Genomic DNA, 17,142 nt, shown 5'->3' on the forward strand with positions numbered 1-17,142 from the left:
GACATAGACGTTAATAAAATAGTGTAATGAATCTTAGAACAGAGAGCATGAATCAGTTCCTGTAAACATGGGTTTCGGCCCAAATAGACCCAGAATAACTGGAATGACAAGCTTGAAGTTTCATGAACACAGGAAAGGGCCCAACAATGTCTCATCACTATCACTGGCTATTAACCCAGATAGTGGTGGGAATCACTTGATCAGTCCCAGGACGAAACAAATAATTAATCGTGTGTGTGTGTGTGTGTGTGTGTGTGCGTGCAAGTGTGTGTGCGTGCATGCATGTGTGTGTGTCACTCACAAATCAATCTTGGGACAAATATTCTGGATGTTAAAAAATTCACAGGGAAGACATGATTCGAAGAGCGAGACATGACTTGAAGAACTATACGTCTGTTTACATGAATGAATACCTGTCTAATGTACAGGTACAGCAAATTACCTAATGTATATGTTCAGGCCCGGTCTTCGATGTTGAGTCAGCCTCCTCACACACACCTCCTATTCACAATTGTTACCACTCCCCACTGCCTCACCTGCACACACATGCCAACCACTGTGGGTGTGTACATCCTGGGGCAAAGCCCTTTCCTTCCCTACTGGTTAAGATGGTCGTTCAATGGGTCAATAGTATCATGCATATGTAGGACACCTTATGATTCACCTTTTTTTAATGCTGTAAATCGCTCTTATGTGTCACATGTGATCAAACCACAGGACATGGGCTGATGAATATGACACAACAGGTTTCCTGACATGACATGACTCTATGACATGATGACTAAATTCAGTAGCACCACGGGAGGCCGGTGAAGGTAGAAATCGGAGGACGGGCTCATCGCAACGCATGGAACGGAATGAGGAACGGTATCAAACATGTCTGTTTGTTACCATTTCTCATTCCATTCCATGCATTACAATGAGGCCGTCTTCCGATTTCAGCCTCCCCTGAGCACATACAGAAAACCAAGTAGATCGCCACAAGATACAGTAAAGCCTACTTTGAGGGACTGAATTCACCCTTTAAGGGAAAAAATGAGGAAAACATACCAAGTCTGCTCTGCAAAGCTAAGGAGCAGCAACACACGGTGGTCATGTGGTCATGTGGTCTGGATAGGAGGGCAGCAACCTATTTTTATACACTGCACAAAAGTTTAGTTTTGGAGATGAGATATTTAACTGTGAGGGACCTGCTCTCAAAAGGTGAAGAGTGACACTGTCGATTTAGGCGTACTTCGTGGTAACAAGGTGTTAGACAAGCAAAGGCCTGTAGGACCCCTTCACACACACACACACACCTTTCTGTCCTCATTTCACATACAGTATCTTAAGTTCTTGGTGTCTGTGCTGAAATGTTTTGACACATCATAGGATTGTGCACCATACCGTACCTAGGCTTGCCCCTTTATGATTCCTTATAGACCTCAAAGTCAAAAAGAGATCGCATTTAGCATGCCCTAAAATGTCTCTACGCCAGCCTCTCCCTAAACAACACAAAAACAACTTTTAGTCGTAAACAGACTCCTCCTGCTGGGAAGTTTCCGTGCCACAGGGAAATACCACACTCTCTAAACACCCATCATCAGACTGGCTACATCCTGGGACTTTGAGCTCTTAAAATACCTTTCCACGTAAGTACAGTACACATGGTCTTTTTTCAGCTTTCATATATCTTCTCACCAGAGCTACAGGACACCATCGTAATGATTTCAGTCAAACACGGAAGTCAAATCAAATTTATTAAAGTGGTTCTACTGCAGGTCAAAATGTTATTCATCATTACATCATAAACTAGGGCATGGCACCTACTGTACAGTAATCATCCACAACTGTCGAGTCAACTGTCAAACACACCCTTGTTGTGTTAAGATTAGCATGTCCCATCTACTTAGTAACCAACAGGAATCTACAGTACAAAATGAACAGAGAAGTGCCTTTCAATATTTACACATGAAATATACATTATTATTAATTATACATTATTAATTACGTTATTAATTAATACACCAGCTATGACAACGAAAAACAAACAAGTGTAAAACCTCTACACTTCAGGGAATGTAAGAAGAGAAGGAACGGTCTACAGTATATCGAACTATAACACAAGTAAAGTGCATATAATAAACATCAGTATTTCAGAACAGACATTCCCAATGCCAATGAGTGAGTACATTATTCAGATAAGACGCACACATATCTAGGCATTTGCTACTTGAGTTTTAAATTCAGACTTCTTTTTTTGTTTTAACCTCATAAAATTACAATCTATCCACAAGCTGGCACAATACTTTGTTATACTATATGACTGAAAAAACGGATCATACTAACTTCACATATTATGTTCTTAGGCTTTCCTATTGCCATCGAGCTCTATCATTCCTAACATTGCTTTGACACACTAGCTTTTAATAACAACTCTACAAATACACAAAGCCACATTGAACTTCACTCTCCAGCCGTATGCATACATACACAATACCTACCATCTAAGCACCTGGCAACCCTATCTTATTAATACAGTCTGCTGGTCCAGTTCATCTGGGGCTTGTCTGGTACTGTACTTCACCCAGGTCCTGCTGTATTTCCTGGCAGGTCCTCCATACCTTTCATCTTAGCTTGGACGGCTACTTCTGAGGGATCTAAGTGCTCTCCAGACATTCCATGAAGTGCTTTTACTGAGTAAAACCAAAACATACTGTAGTTTTTGAATGTTAAAAATTGGACACAATCACTGTGTTTGTGGTTCAATACAAATACTCAATACTCCGCTGTGGTATCAAATATATGAACTTTGTGTTTATGGACCACCTCTTAGATCTACAACCTTCCTCCCTTTCTTTCGTTCTCACACACACACACACACACACACACACACACACACACACACACACACACACACACACACACACTTTCCCTTCAGTCAGTCAGGAAGCTGTCGAACAGCGGAGTGACGGTGCCGTCCTTCCACTCGATCAGGATCTCCCCGCGCTGGAGGGAGGGTGAGCGGGCGGGCCGCATGGGGTGCTTGGTGAGGGGGGCCCTCTCGCTGGGCGCAGGGGACCCTGGCTGACTCACATCTCCTGTAGGAGTGTACGACTTCAACACACACACCACCTTCTTCTTCCTGGGACAGTGAAAAGAGAGGGAAGACAGTGAGGAGTAGCGGTTTGTCATCAGTTAAATACCGCTTTGTTTGTGTTCAACCTTTATTCATACAGGTTAGTCTCATTGAGATAACATGAATTTCCCAAGCGTGACCTTTCTGGTCTGCATGGGCATGCAGTCTATAATCATGGGTGTTGACTAATATAAGAATAATATTTGTCAAGAAATTGTTTCCTTTGATCTCGTAAAAGAGTGATCCAACGTGTCTGCTGTGGGACTGTCTCTGTGGGGGCGTCTAGACAATGGAGCTGCAGATGTTTAGAGGTGCAGCCTGCTGCATGTTCTCCTCCTACCTGTTGTTGTAGATGCTGAGGATGAGGATCACTGTCCCCAGCACCAGAGCCAGGGAACTCAGCACCAGCATGGTCACCTTCCAGCCAAACCCTGCACAAAACACACGCGCACACACGCACATAGACACCGACAGACAGACAGACAGACAGACAGACAGACAGACAGACAGACAGACAGACACACACACACACACACACACACAAACACTGTAAAAGAGCTGTTCATAACTCTGCTCTCAATACACCCACTCTAGAAATTCCAACGTTACTTTCCCTCGCCTCTGTTGCCACCCTGTGTCGGATAAGTGAGTGAGACAACTGACTGCTGCAGTTCTGAGCACCACATTTTACTCAATGCAGTTATATCTGGTTCACTAAGAAAGGAAGTTATAGTCCCCGTCCCGTCCCGTCCCCCACACACAGGGTTTCCAAACTCACCATAGTCCATGGTGAAGAATGCCACAGTGGGGCCCTCAGAGGTTAGGGTGCTTTCTCTTTCAGACAGAGGAGAGAGCTCTCTCCCAGGGTGCCTATCTGTGGTGTCACTGTCAGCCCCTCCTTGATCCACTGAAACAGGAGCGGAGGGAGTCAACTCAATAACATAGAAAGTGCTAGAACACAACATTTAACAACAACAGTCCTTATATACTGGTTCTCCAACTGAAGGGACATTGGGGGTCAGGGGACAAGGGGGTGAGGGAAATAGAATGTGGGCATATGCACCCTTTAATAACCATAATACATTTTAGTTGTAAAGCATGTTTCATTTGAACAATCTCAAAGTGCATAGAACTGAGTGCATTTAAAAAAAATAAACAGAAAACAAACAATACACTATTAACAACAAAGAAGACCACAGAAAGGCCTGTCTGAAGAGGTGAGTTTTTAGTCCTGTTTTGAAGGAGGAGAGAGAGGGGAGGAGACTATAAGATGGGTAAATGCTAAGTGGGATGCTTGGGACAGCCTGACTGGGAAGTCAATCCATTGAAGTTGAGATTTAAAACAGTTAAGGTTAGGGTTAAGGTTAGATAAGGGAGGGTTATGGTTATGGATGTATTTGTTGTACGTCGCTTTGGATAAAGGCGTCTGCTAAATGCCATAAATGTAAATATAAATGTAAAGGGTGAGGGTGAGGGTTTAGGGTAGGGTCATCCCAAGGCGGATCGCACTTAGCATCCACCCTCTAAGATGGAGCCGTAGCCAACGGTCCTTACTTGGCTGCTGCTGGCTGTTTGTAATGGTAGCGGAGCTCACTGAAGGTGCAGAATCAGCCGTTCGCATGGACTCGCTATGCCGATGCAGCCGGTGATGGTGATGGTGGTGGTGGTAGCCGTGGCGACGGCTGTCTTTTTCGCCACATATGGAGTGGTTCCCTATTGTTCTCCACTCACCGGCCTGCCCTGGCTCTTTGGACAGGAACACCTTGGCGGAGTCCTGCCTCGTGCTGAGGTGGAGCCCCTTGCCTTGCAGGGTGAGGTGACCCTCCTTGGTGCAGGCCCAAGCCTGGCTCTCCCTGCTCCCCTCCTCTGCCACACCCACACCTCCACCCTCCTCCGATCCTGGGTCCACACTGCAGGGGTGGAGGCCGAGGCGGACAGCGTGGTGCACCCCCCGTCCCCTCACGGCACTCAGGCACTCTCCAGAGTGCAGGCTGCTCAGGGCGTGGCTCTCAGGGAGCCACTGCCACTCCTGGAGGGCTAAGCCTGGGCTGCACTGCTCCAGCACCACCCTGGCCCTGGGCCGCCCATCCTGGACCTGCACACACCTCCCCAGCACCTCGCTTCTGATGCTAAAACCAGCCGCCTCTGTGGGTGATAAACATGAAAGAGGAAAAGTTCCTCACTCAATTTATTGCATTATTATAAGATCCCACATCTGAGTGGATTGACCCAACCTCATGCTATTACATATGTGTATCTACTTGTTATATTATTACTGACTATGAGCCCTGAATAGTATTGTCCTGACCATTGGAGGGATAGCTAACTCCCTCTCTCTTAAATGACATTGTGTCATGATCTGAACAAGACTTTATTACAAGCAAAATTGTTTTGGGTAACTTTGCTTGCTATCTACTTCACTTTACTTTAGAGACTGCACTTTTGTCGCTGTCACTCATTGCACAAGTCAATGCAAGGAAAACACTAAAAAAAGCTATCCATCAATTTAGCTAATAACCTCAACCACCATCTGAAGTGAAGCGCTAGCTAGCTACTAACTTTTGTATGAAGCACTTCAGCCGACGTCAGCTAGCTGATTAGCAGCTAGTAGCGCCACGATTGTTTATGTCGATTTAAACCAGCAACCTGGCTTTTGCTAAAAACACTATTTCGTTAGTGAATCAAGCAATTCAAGTGAATCAACTTTAGCAACTTTCCTACAAGTTCTTACCATAAAACAGCAGAGCGGCGAGGGTGAAAGCGCAGCAGGGGTTCATCAACCTGCTCCTCATGACAGGCAAGCAAAACAGTCTGTCTGTGGTCGCCCGTGGCAACAGCCGAAAATCTGAGTGCTTGGGGGTGTAAACCTGTTTGGTTTTTTTTTCATCGGTGACTGTATGGTGACACCATATGCAATCTTCAGGCGATTCTCTAATCCCATGTGCCTGTATAACCCTCTTTGCTGTAGCCTACTGTATTCATCATTAGATCAACAGGTGTGTCTGATATTAGTGCATTAAATTGGAATAGATACTGTATGTACTATGTGTCCTATCTATGCCTGACAATCTGCTGAAGAGAAACTATTTATTTTGAATAACTTGCATTAATTCAAACATTCATATATGAGCAAATGTGGAGTTGCGTATGTACTTTAAACATATAATCATGACACCATAAAACCAAAGGTATGTTTTAACAGTCCAATCGAATTCAACATTCTTATAGCATATGCTTGAGCCAGAGATTGGATATCTGTCTGTTTGAATCGGTGGCCTATGGTACTGCTGCATTGAATACTAATTAGACCCTAAGTGCATAAATCTACTCAGGGCAACAACACAGTAGCGTCTTCATCTAAATCAGGTTACAAAACATGCGTCCCAAATAAGACAACAAGTTGGACTTGCCATGTTGCCAGGTTGGACTTGCCATACAGCATACAGTTGTTTGACCCTGTTTATTATTTGATCAATAAACCAATAACTCAACATTTAGAAAACAACATTCATGAAGAAACTTAGATCATGCAAACCTAAGATCATGCATTACATGCAGTGAATGACTCGTCATCATCATCTAGCCTAGATTACAAAATAGTTATCTGTAAACTAGCTTTGAATCAGACAGGGCAACATTACACAGCATGTAGATTATGACATAGTGTAGGCAGGCAGATAAGAACAGGCTGAGATCACAAAAACACATTTTACATTGCATTTATTTATCAGACTACAGGGTGATTTACACTCACACACACACACACACACACACACACACACACACACACACACACACACACACACACACACACACACACACACACACACCCACACACACACACACACACACACACACAGGTTGTTCCTATTTTGAATTGTACTCCAGCTTTGTTTAGCGATCTTACATTCTCCATCGGACTCTGTGGAACAGTACCTGATATCGCTATATTACACCTACAAACTACATTAGACATGCCTATTTAATTCACAATACAAACGTTTGTTTCTTTTACACAGTCTTTAAATAAAACTCTTCTGAAATTGGTGTATAAAACATATGTTACTAAACAGGCACTTAGGTTCATACAAGGGCACAGTGGAAATGACTGTCTGCCCCATCCTGGCTCTAAGATTCATTCAGGTCCACAGCTAAACTACACCAGAAGTGTACTACACCAGAACTACACCGAAGTCCATGTGATGAGGGTGTTCTGTACCATTTGCATAGTTCCTGACAAAAACATCACACATACTCTGGAAAACAGAAGAGTCAAGAACATCAACACAAGGCAGTAAGACTGATGTTTGTGAGTTGCGTCTTAAAGAGGGTTCTCTGTTGTCACAGGGCTGTGGCGGGGAGATGCTTCAGCAGCAGAGGGGTAGAGGGATAAATAGGAGGGGGGTTGTTCATTTTCTTCAGAAAGGTCTGGATTAATCAGCATGGCAGCTGCCGAGGGGTGAAAGACTGGGGAAAGATGTGGTACATTGAATGTTGGGGCAGAAGGGGTTGGATTGAATGTTGGGGCAGTCAGGGTTGGTTGGAACATTGAAGCATACGACGGGGGTGGAGTAGCTGGGGATGGATTAAACGCTGGGGTGGTTGGGGGTGTATTAAATGTTGGGGCAGTTGCTGGTGTATTAAACATTGGGGCAGTTGGGGGTGTATTAAACGTTGGGGCAGTTGGGGGTGTATTAAACGTTGGGGCAGTTGGGGGTGTATTAAACGTTTGGGCAGTTGGGGGTGGATTAAACATTGGGGTGGTTGGGGGTGGATTAAACGTTGGGGCAGTTGGGGGTGGATTAAACGTTGGGGCAGTTTTAGGATTTCTACGCGGACTAGAAGTAGCCGAGTGCCGTGAGGCCCCTGGATTAAAGGCAGGTGGAGGATACCGTGAGGCCCCTGGATTATAGGCAGGTGGAGGGTACCGTGAGGCCCCTGGATTGAAGGCAGGTGGAGGATACCGTGATGCCTCTGGATTAAAGGCAGGTCGGTGCCGTGAGGCCCCTGGATTAAAGGCAGGTGGAGGATACTGTGAGGCTCCTGTATTAAAGGTAGGTGGAGGGTACCGTAAGGCCTCTGTATTAAAGGCAGGTCGGTGCCGTGAGGCCCCTGGATTAAAGGCAGGTGGAGGGTACCGTGAGGACCCTGGATTAAAGGCAGATGGAGGGTACCGTGAGGCCCCTGGATTAAAGGCAGGTGAGGGGTACCGTGAGACCCCTGGATTAGAGGCAGGTCGGTGCCGTGAGGCCCCTGGATTAGAGGCAGGTTGGTGCTGTGAGGTCCTCGGATTAGAGGCAGGTTGGTTAGATGGATAACAAGCAGGGACAATAACCAATGGGAGCCTGACCTCCGGATCTAGGCCAAGAGGAACATCCAGATATACCTGCAAATAAACAGAAGCATTGGATACATAGAAGATTAATTATATTTCTATGATTGGATATTGATCAAAATCTCTTACAGCCAAATCCCAGCTCGAGATAAACAGCATGCACAATCTGAATGAATAAACCTTTTTATTCATAACATTTGTGCAAATGTAATGTGTGTATAGGGCCATAGGGTTGTTGTAACTATTAACCCACATGTCTGACAACAAATCTCAAGTTATGATTCATCACTTGTGAAGGAGATAATCATTTATGTTCTTAATACAATTCATGGACGGGTAAATGCTTGTATTACATTAGAATGTACCGTACCTTAACTTGGTACTCTACTCTTAACAAGTCACAGTTGAGGAGGGTCAAAGGCAGGTGGTAAGTAGGTATCCTCAACGCCCTCACGACAGTTCGCTGGGTTTTAGAGCGGATAGGCTCTCCGACCACTTTGCAAATGTCTGTTTTTTCAATCGCTGTGCTGTTTCCAAGTGAGAATATGTAGGAGATAATCTGCTCCAGGACGAATTTGGGTCTAAGATCACGGGAGGAGGAGTTGTTAACGTTTGCAGTGACCTGCACCGTCTCACCTGTAGCGGAAGAATTCACCTTGATATTAAAAGACTGAGATTTCAAAAAGAGCATTGCAGACAACAAAGTGTTCATGTTATTTTCCCTATGCATCTTTCTCTTGAAGACAATTGGCAGAAACACTTGATTGTACGTACACATTGTGTTACCTTGCTTATAACCCAATCTTTCTACGTCAACTTCTATGGAGACACTTCCTTGAGTGTAAAAATGCATTGTGTCCTTCTTCTCACCGTGCTGAGGAGACTGGAACGTCTGATGAAAAAACATTAGCCAATGTTCTTGCAATGTTACTTCCTCCCTCCCCCAGTTTATCTAATCATCCATCCGCCCATCCCAGGGGAGGTAGAAATCGGTGGACGGACTCATGGAATGGAATGAGGAATGGTATCAAACCAGTGTGTTGCCATTCAACCTCGTTCCATTTTATGCATGGATTTCTGCCTCCTCTGACCCATCCACATTCACACCACATGTAATTTAGTGAATTTAAACAATACAGTATGTGATTACTGGTAGATCTACAGATAACATACCCTTAGTTTGCCGGGGTTCAAGTCAGTCTTGGAGACGAAAGTGAATTCCTTCTCAACATTTCGGTGAACCCTGCTACTCCTGACCAGCTTAGCTTCCAGCTTGTAGACTATTCTCCCATGAGGAACCGTGGTGGATGAGGGCATACTTCTGGAATAGAAAAACAGTGAAAAGACATTGGAGCTTTGAATCGTTTACATCAACAGGCAGAGTGTAGGTATTGAAACTTGTCATTACTGATCCCATAAGGCTAGGCCAGAAGGTTTGAATGCACGTTTGTGTGGGTTGGGGGTTCTGCTCACTCTACAACTTACCTCACGGGGATGTGGAAGGTAAATGAATAGACATGGACCCCACGGTTCAGTATAGTGCCTGTGAGAGAATGATAAATGACCATAACATAACAACAACAACAACAACAATCCAAGATTATTCACCAAACAAATGCAATGTTAAACCTGGAGAGCAATTTGAGGGCCATGGGGACATCGGTGGATGCATTTCAGTTGACAGCTGTTAATGTGTTACGAGCACACGCACGGACAGACACACCTCAATCAAAAACAACAATGATCCCTCAATATATTCAGATGATGTCCTTGTACATCCTCCTCTTCAGGCCGTCATGTCTCACAGCAGCAACAGCAGACAGTAACAATAGCAATAGCAACTATTATATAGAACGGTTAATAACAGGGAGTGGGCAGTGGGCAGTGGGCAATGTTCAGATTCCAGTTGTGTCTCCATGCAAAATTCTTAATTATTATCTTTTTGGCCACTGTACTATAGGTACAGTATATTCTATAGCTTGAGTGACTCCGTTTTCTCTTTTTGAATGACTAACCCCTCCCATTGATCATGAAAATACTAATTAAAATGATTATATTACGTCAGGTGACAGTTATCTCAGGAAAAAATCCCCAAAACTACTGATCTTACACGAAAACTACACTGGTCGCATGCGTGCATCAACGAACGTGCGGGGCAAAACCAAAACAGGCGAGCGATGTAGATGGAATTACTTAAAATCATTCTCGAATGATAGTACAGTAGCAATATCCATACCGTTGGGAGTTTCTTGAATGATTATCTGTTTAAGTTTGAAATATCTTTTCTCTGCAGTACAAGTTCTGGACTTCTTAGATCGTTTGTATTCGACAATTGCATCTCCCTTGGCTTTGACAAAGAGGGTTTCGACATTTGTTTGTTTTATCAAATCTAGAGAGACCCAACCCCTGATACGGTCTCCTTCTGAAAATATCCTGTCCTCGTTAATTGTTTCGTAACTAATCGTAAAAGCTTTTATTGCAGGCATTTTGCGTGCATTACTTTGGAGACGCAGACTAACTTTTCAATACCGTTATAGTACGTTTGTTCGCTGTGTTTTCGACGTTTGCACAGTGCTGAGTGAGCCCCAACTCTTCCAATATGGTGGGATTTCGGATATGTTGCTATCGTGAAGGACGTTACTGCCACCCAGTGTTAACTACCCTGTGCTACTGAACGCGGAACGGGGTTATGTCGGAAGACAGCAGAGATAGTCAGAGTTGCAGATTTGTATTGTTGTTGTGTGTGAGACACGTGGCACACTGAGGTAATAGTCTTTCTCAATTGTTAGGAGCACGACTACTCGCGTCCTCTCCTCCTTTGGAGAATGTCTAGGTTCCTCTTCTAAGATACTGTCTTCCAATGCTTTTTGAGGCCGACTCGAGTGGAGGACAGTGGCGAGGACGCAAGGAGTCTATTATCTCCCAGACTGAGGTCATTGCATCACAGAAGTCGAATAGTTCAAGTCTCAAGTTAATTTTTTTTTTTTTTTATGATACCCAGGCGCACATATTTACAAATGGTAACATATAGATAGATAGACATCACACATAACATACACATACAACATAAGCAGGATTGTAAACAGGAAGTCTATATGAATACTATAGACAGATAAGAATAAAGATACTGAGAAAAATATACAAACAAACAAGTCCACATTAATGAAATTAATACTGTGATATTAATTATAGAAACATGAGCTATAAAACATTAAGAGTATGTGTTATTCATAGTTATAAAAGACATATTCAGCATGCTATAGGTTAAAATTAAAATGTATCACATCAAAGAACATAGTCTCACTAAGTCAGACTCCTGGGTTCCGATATTAGTACCACACTGCCAAGAACATAGGACATGTGGGCTATAAAAGGCAGAAACTACACAATAATGTACTTCTGTTATGGCTAATTGTTTATTTTTTGCTCTGGTTGTTCCTGTTTTGAATTTTATTCAAACTTTGTTGAATGATCTGCATCTCATTCTTTGGTACACCTATTACACGATAGAAGACCTGTCCATTTGATTCATAATGGATTTGTTGTTTAGACACAGGTATGAAAAGGCTTGCCAAAAAGACAACTGGCACTTAGGTTCATCCAAGGGCAGTGGGTAACAACGTCTCTGTCTACATCCTGGGTTACGATATTAGTACCACACTTCCAAGAACATAGGTAGTGTGGGCAATAAAAGAAGAAATTAAACAATCACAGTACAAAATAATGTACTTCTTCTGGCTAATTGTTCTGTTTTTGCTGGGGTTGTTCCTGTTTTTTTAATTGTATTTAAATGTTGTTGATTCATGCATCTCATCCATTGGTACACCTATTACACGATAGAAGACCTGTCCATTTGATTCATTATGGAATAGTTCAGACACAGGTGTGAAAAGGCTGGCTACAAAGACACTTAAATTCATAGGACAGTGTGTAGCAACGTCTGGGTCTACATCCTGGTTTGCGTTTATTTGAAGACAATCCACGGATTTGAGGTAGGCTGAAAAGTTACTGGAGCGCGACTACTATTGCTCATTTGATTCATTTCCAAGGATTTGACGGTATGATTTCAAAACATCCAATTGGCCAAAAGTTGCGGTCTGATGCGCTTTGAACTACATGACGTTTTTAATTATATTTTATTATGGTGTCGGAGATAAAGAGCATGACATACAAATGGACAGAGACCGATCCATAATCCCCTCCTTGATTTCAAAAATTCCATCCATGGACGACCGTGTTTGAGTTGCATCTCAAAGAGGCTTCTTTGTTGTGTCATGGTCGTTTGGAGAAGGTGCAGGAGAGGAAAACAGGGAAGAGTAGGATGGTGGTTCTTCAGAAGATGGGTCCTGATTCATCAGCATGGCAGCTGGGGGGGGATGAAACATTTGGGAAAACTCAGGTAGATTGAATGTTGGGGCAGAGGAGGTTGGTTGGAACATTGGATTATAGGGCAGGTGTGGAGCAATTGGGGGTGGATTAAACATTGGGGCATTTGGGGGTTGATTAAACGATGGAGCAGTTGGGGTTTGATTAAATGTTGGGGCAGTTGGGGTTTGATTAAATGTTGGGGCAGTTGGGGTTTGATTAAATGTTGGGGCGGTCGGGGGTGGATGCAACATTGGACTAGGTGGGTATGGGTATGCTTGCTGTGAGAAAGAGGGATAATGTCCTCCCTTGGCTGCTGGGGGAGAATACGCAGGCATGTTCGTGGGGTTCAGACTTCCCCCTGGACCAGAGGCAGAATGGTCTGGTCTCAAGGAAGCAGGAGAAGGGAAGTCACTGTGGCCTGGCTTGCCAAATGGCTGGGACCCTACAGCTCCTTCTGGAATAATAACCAATGGGAACTTGACCTCCGGATCTGTAGAAAGAGGAACATCCAGATACGCCTGTAAAATAGACAGAAGCATTGATCAACATATCTCAATGAACATAATTCATGCATTGAGGTTGATTTCAGCAAAAGCTAGTTATGTGTTTATCAAATTGTATCTACGAAGGCTGTTAGTCATTCATGTTGCTCTTACTATATGTTGATAATTTGTTAAAAGAGTAAAAGCATAAATGCTTGTCCGGCCATTGCATGAACAGTACCTTTACTGTGTACTCCACTTTAATAATGTCACAGTTGAGGATAGATAAGCACTGGTTGGCTGGTATCTGCAATTTCCCAACAACAGCTTGCTGTGACTTAGAGGGGACAGGCGCTCCGACCACCTTACAAACATTCTTCTTCACAGTATTTATGGAGCCTGAAGCGATGAAAGTTATTTTCTGATCCAGACTGAATTTGGGTTTCAGATCACGGGAGGAGGAGTTGTTGATGTGTGCAGTGACCTGCACCATCTCACCTGTAGCGGAAGAATTCACCTTGATATTAAAATAATCTAATAAATATTTATTTATGTGTTCCATCACCAAAAATGGCATATTTCTGGTGTCTCGTTATTGATCTTCATTACCTGGCATGTAACCCATCCTCTCAACTTTAATATACATGGAGAGACTTCCTGAGGTAAAAAAATTCATCTTCTTGTCCTTCCCTTGTTGCTGAGGAGACTGGAATGATTCATGAATCAAAATATTAACCAAAGTTTTGCAATATCACTGACATGGGAAACAAATAGGGACATGGATGTCAAATTATTGACAAATCCCTCTCTCCCACACATTAATCTTAAAAAATATACAGTAAATCGGTGAATAAAAATAGACTGAGATTGGATAGTTCACCCAAATTAAAACATTTTGCAAAACAATGTGTATGTGTTTGCGGTTTGTCCTTGCTACTTACTACTTGTAGACATTAATTAATACCCAATACAAAGAAACAAATAAGTATCCCCTATTTGTGATTTTGGGTGAACTATCCCTTTAAATGTAGGCCTACAGACTACGTACCATCAGTAGTCCAAGGTTCAAGTTAGCCTTGGAGACAAAGGCTATTTCCTTCTCCACATTGCGGCCCATCCGCCAACTCCTCGCCAGCTTGGCCTCCAGCTTGTAGACTATCTTCCCATGAAGGCCCCTGAAGGATGAAGGCATGCTCCTGGAATGGAAACATAATAAGCCATTGAGGCCAAGATAGTGTATGACAAAGACCCACAGTTGTTGTTTTGAATTGAACAAACAGGGTTCTGTTCACTCTATAACTTACCCCACAGGAATGGAGAAGCTGAATGGATAGACATGGATCCCAGGGCGGAGACCTGTGAGAGAATTACATAATAACAAACTAAGGTTGCCAACCCATGCAAAACCTGGAGATAGATGCAAACAAGTTTACACTAGTGCATTCCATAGTCTACAACTGTGAATTGTATGTTGCTGTGCACATTAATGACTATAGGCCAAATAGTCGTCAGATGTATTGTTGAGAGGTGGATGTTTACTGCGGCGCCTGTCAATAAGGCCGCACTGCGGATATGCAAATTAACATGAGCACATAATTGGAACATGGAACAGCCATGTCCCGTTGCTGCAGCATGAGCCCCTAGCTTCAAAACTCCCGACAAATCAGTGTAGTAAACTGAAAATTGAAAAAATTGTATAAAGCAATGTGCGGATATGACTCTTGGCATGGATACTATGTATGGATTATATCCATGTGAGACAGCCGAGATCTGCTGTCATATGCGCGGTTTGCTGACCAGAGAACCTATACCAATTTTACCCGCGGTGCAGTAAACAATATCATCCCCTATAGACATACCTTTTGGAGGTTCTTCAATCATGAACTGTTTCAGTTTGAAAAATCTCGTGTTTGCAGAATAACTGTGCTCCCTGTCATTGTGACGTTCCGTCCAATGGACATTTGCGTCCCCCGTGGCTTTAATGAAAAAACTTTCCACTTTAATTTCTCTTATTAACTCCAGAGTGACATTTCCCGTTATACAGTCACCTTCGGAAAACGTCCCAGACTCATTAATTGTATCGTAACTCATGGTTAAGGATTTTACTGAAGGCATTTTCGATTGGAACAGAACTATCCCCGAGATCAACTTTCAAATGTATCACTTCATCTATGACCAACAAGGCAAGTTCATCCGCTGAATTGCTTTCACCAAGAAAACAAACAACACGATTGTAGGACACGCCTTTTATACAAGTCATCTATCTACCAGCGCTCAGATGGTTCGCTACTGCCACTTACTGTATGGAAGAATTCATTACACTGGGAGCACAGCAACAGTGTGTGTGCGTGCGTGAGTGAGTGTGTTTTCCTGTAATATTAATATTATAGGAGGGTTAGAAAACCTGCAATGCAGGATCAAGAGTGGATTATTCTGTTTGTGTGTGTGTGTGTGTGTGTGTGTGTGTGTGCGCACGCCAGGGGAAACACTGGTGTGTGTGTTGAGTCAACGTAAATAGTATAACATTACAAAGGAAAGCTACAGCTGTTGAGGTTGCTGCAGAATATTACATCAGTGGATTGGAACTCATTCCGTTCCTTGCATTACAATGACTGTCCTCCGATTTTCACCCAGAGTGTCTTCCAAATGTCCTCCGATTTCTACCTCCACCAGCCTCCCCTGAAATACAGTACATGCATATGCAATAGATACAGTATATGTTATATGAAACAGATCTTTGTTGTAGGTATGCAAAGACAGGCTATGTAATAGATAAAAATAATAATACATTTATTTATAGAGCACATTTTCGTACAGAGACTGCAGCTCTCTGTGCTGTCCATAAAAAGTCAGAGAAACAATATTACAATTGAAGAAAAGTGAAAAAGGAAAATAAATAAACAGCAGTAGCCTACATGTTAACATGATACAAGCAATGGTAATCGATAATTAAAGCACAATTCAAGTAAAACCCAAGACCGCCTTACAAACATTCGTCTTCACAATTTTTGTGGAGCCGGAGGCGATGAAAGTCATTTTCTGATCCAGACTGAATTTGGGTCTCAGATCACGGGAGGAGGAGTTGTTGATGCTTGCTGTGACCTGCACCATCTCACCTGTAGCAGAAGAATTCACTTTGCTGAGGAGACTGGAATGATTCATGAATCAAAATATTAGCCAAAGTTTTGCAATATCACTGACACGGGAAACAAATAGTTAACAATATCATCCCCTTTAGACATACCTTTTGAAGGTTCTTGAATCAATAACTGTTTCAGTTGGAAAAATCTCGTGTGTGCAGAGATGTGGTCCTCTCCATGTTCTATCCAATGGATATTTACGTCCCCCTTGGCACTTTAATTTGTTTTGTTAACTGCAGAGTGACATTGCCCGTGATACAGTCACCTTCGGAAAACGTCCCAGACTCATTAATTTTATCGTAACTCATGGTTAAGGATTGTATTGAAGGCATTTTCGATTGGAACAGAACTATCCCCGAGATCAACTTTAAAATACGACTGGAGGACACGTCTTTTATACAAGTCAACTATTTAGCAGCGCTCAGATGGTTCGCTACTGCCACTTCCTATATTGAAGACTTCATTACACAAGACAGTGTTTCTCAAAGTGTGGGGGGGGGGGGCGCAGAGGCATGACGGGGGGGCGCGAGCGACCACGACCGCGAGAGAGAGAAAAAAAAAAAAACAGCGTGCGGCTTCAAGGAAGATTTTCAGCTGTAGCCTCACTAAAAACAAAGCACAGATCGAAGCTCAACATTGAGCATGACCTGAGAGTGGCGGTATCAAGCCTGCAACCCCGCTTGGAAAAAATGTGCCGTG

At 43.2% G+C, this 17,142-nt stretch overlaps 2 protein-coding genes across 2 annotated transcripts; both read right to left on the minus strand.

Annotated features, from left to right (window-relative positions):
- Positions 1 to 1,739: 1,739 nt before the first annotated feature.
- LOC310806790 (uncharacterized protein) lies at positions 1,740 to 5,905 on the minus strand. The gene is made up of 5 exons (XM_083673034.1): positions 5,850 to 5,905; positions 4,673 to 5,263; positions 3,897 to 4,025; positions 3,459 to 3,549; positions 1,740 to 3,124 (listed from the first exon to the last, which is right to left on the minus strand). Exons 1-5 carry the CDS (start codon positions 5,893 to 5,895, stop codon positions 2,917 to 2,919), a joined length of 1,065 nt encoding a protein of 354 aa, XP_083529160.1. The 5' UTR covers positions 5,896 to 5,905; the 3' UTR covers positions 1,740 to 2,916.
- Positions 5,906 to 11,353: 5,448 nt separating this feature from the next.
- Positions 11,354 to 15,479, minus strand: LOC310807197 (arrestin domain-containing protein 3). The gene is made up of 6 exons (XM_083673549.1): positions 15,163 to 15,479; positions 14,608 to 14,659; positions 14,352 to 14,499; positions 13,913 to 14,009; positions 13,545 to 13,801; positions 11,354 to 13,339 (listed from the first exon to the last, which is right to left on the minus strand). Exons 1-6 carry the CDS (start codon positions 15,416 to 15,418, stop codon positions 12,704 to 12,706), a joined length of 1,446 nt encoding a protein of 481 aa, XP_083529675.1. The 5' UTR covers positions 15,419 to 15,479; the 3' UTR covers positions 11,354 to 12,703.
- Between the last annotated feature and the right edge of the window lie 1,663 nt (positions 15,480 to 17,142).

This window comes from Argentina silus, assembly GCF_951799395.1.
Source record: "Argentina silus genome assembly, chromosome: 7".
Classification (NCBI taxonomy): domain Eukaryota; kingdom Metazoa; phylum Chordata; class Actinopteri; order Argentiniformes; family Argentinidae; genus Argentina; species Argentina silus.

Bases quoted from the DNA above. Each gene is read 5' to 3' on its own strand.
- LOC310807197 (XM_083673549.1), bottom strand. From the start codon at position 15,418: ATGCCTTCAGTAAAATCCTTAACCATGAGTTACGATACAATTAATGAG. The intron at 14,500-14,607 runs GTAAGTTATAGA...TTTCCATTCCAG, and splicing joins AGCTTCTCCATTCCTGTGGG to GAGCATGCCTTCATCCTTCA. The intron at 14,010-14,351 runs GTACGTAGTCTG...GAATCATTCCAG, and splicing joins TGAACCTTGGACTACTGATG to TCTCCTCAGCAACAAGGGAA.
- LOC310806790 (XM_083673034.1), bottom strand. From the start codon at position 5,895: ATGAACCCCTGCTGCGCTTTCACCCTCGCCGCTCTGCTGTTTTATG. The intron at 5,264-5,849 runs GTAAGAACTTGT...TATCACCCACAG, and splicing joins CGCCGCTCTGCTGTTTTATG to AGGCGGCTGGTTTTAGCATC. The intron at 3,550-3,896 runs GTGAGTTTGGAA...TGTTTTGTGCAG, and splicing joins ATTCTTCACCATGGACTATG to GGTTTGGCTGGAAGGTGACC.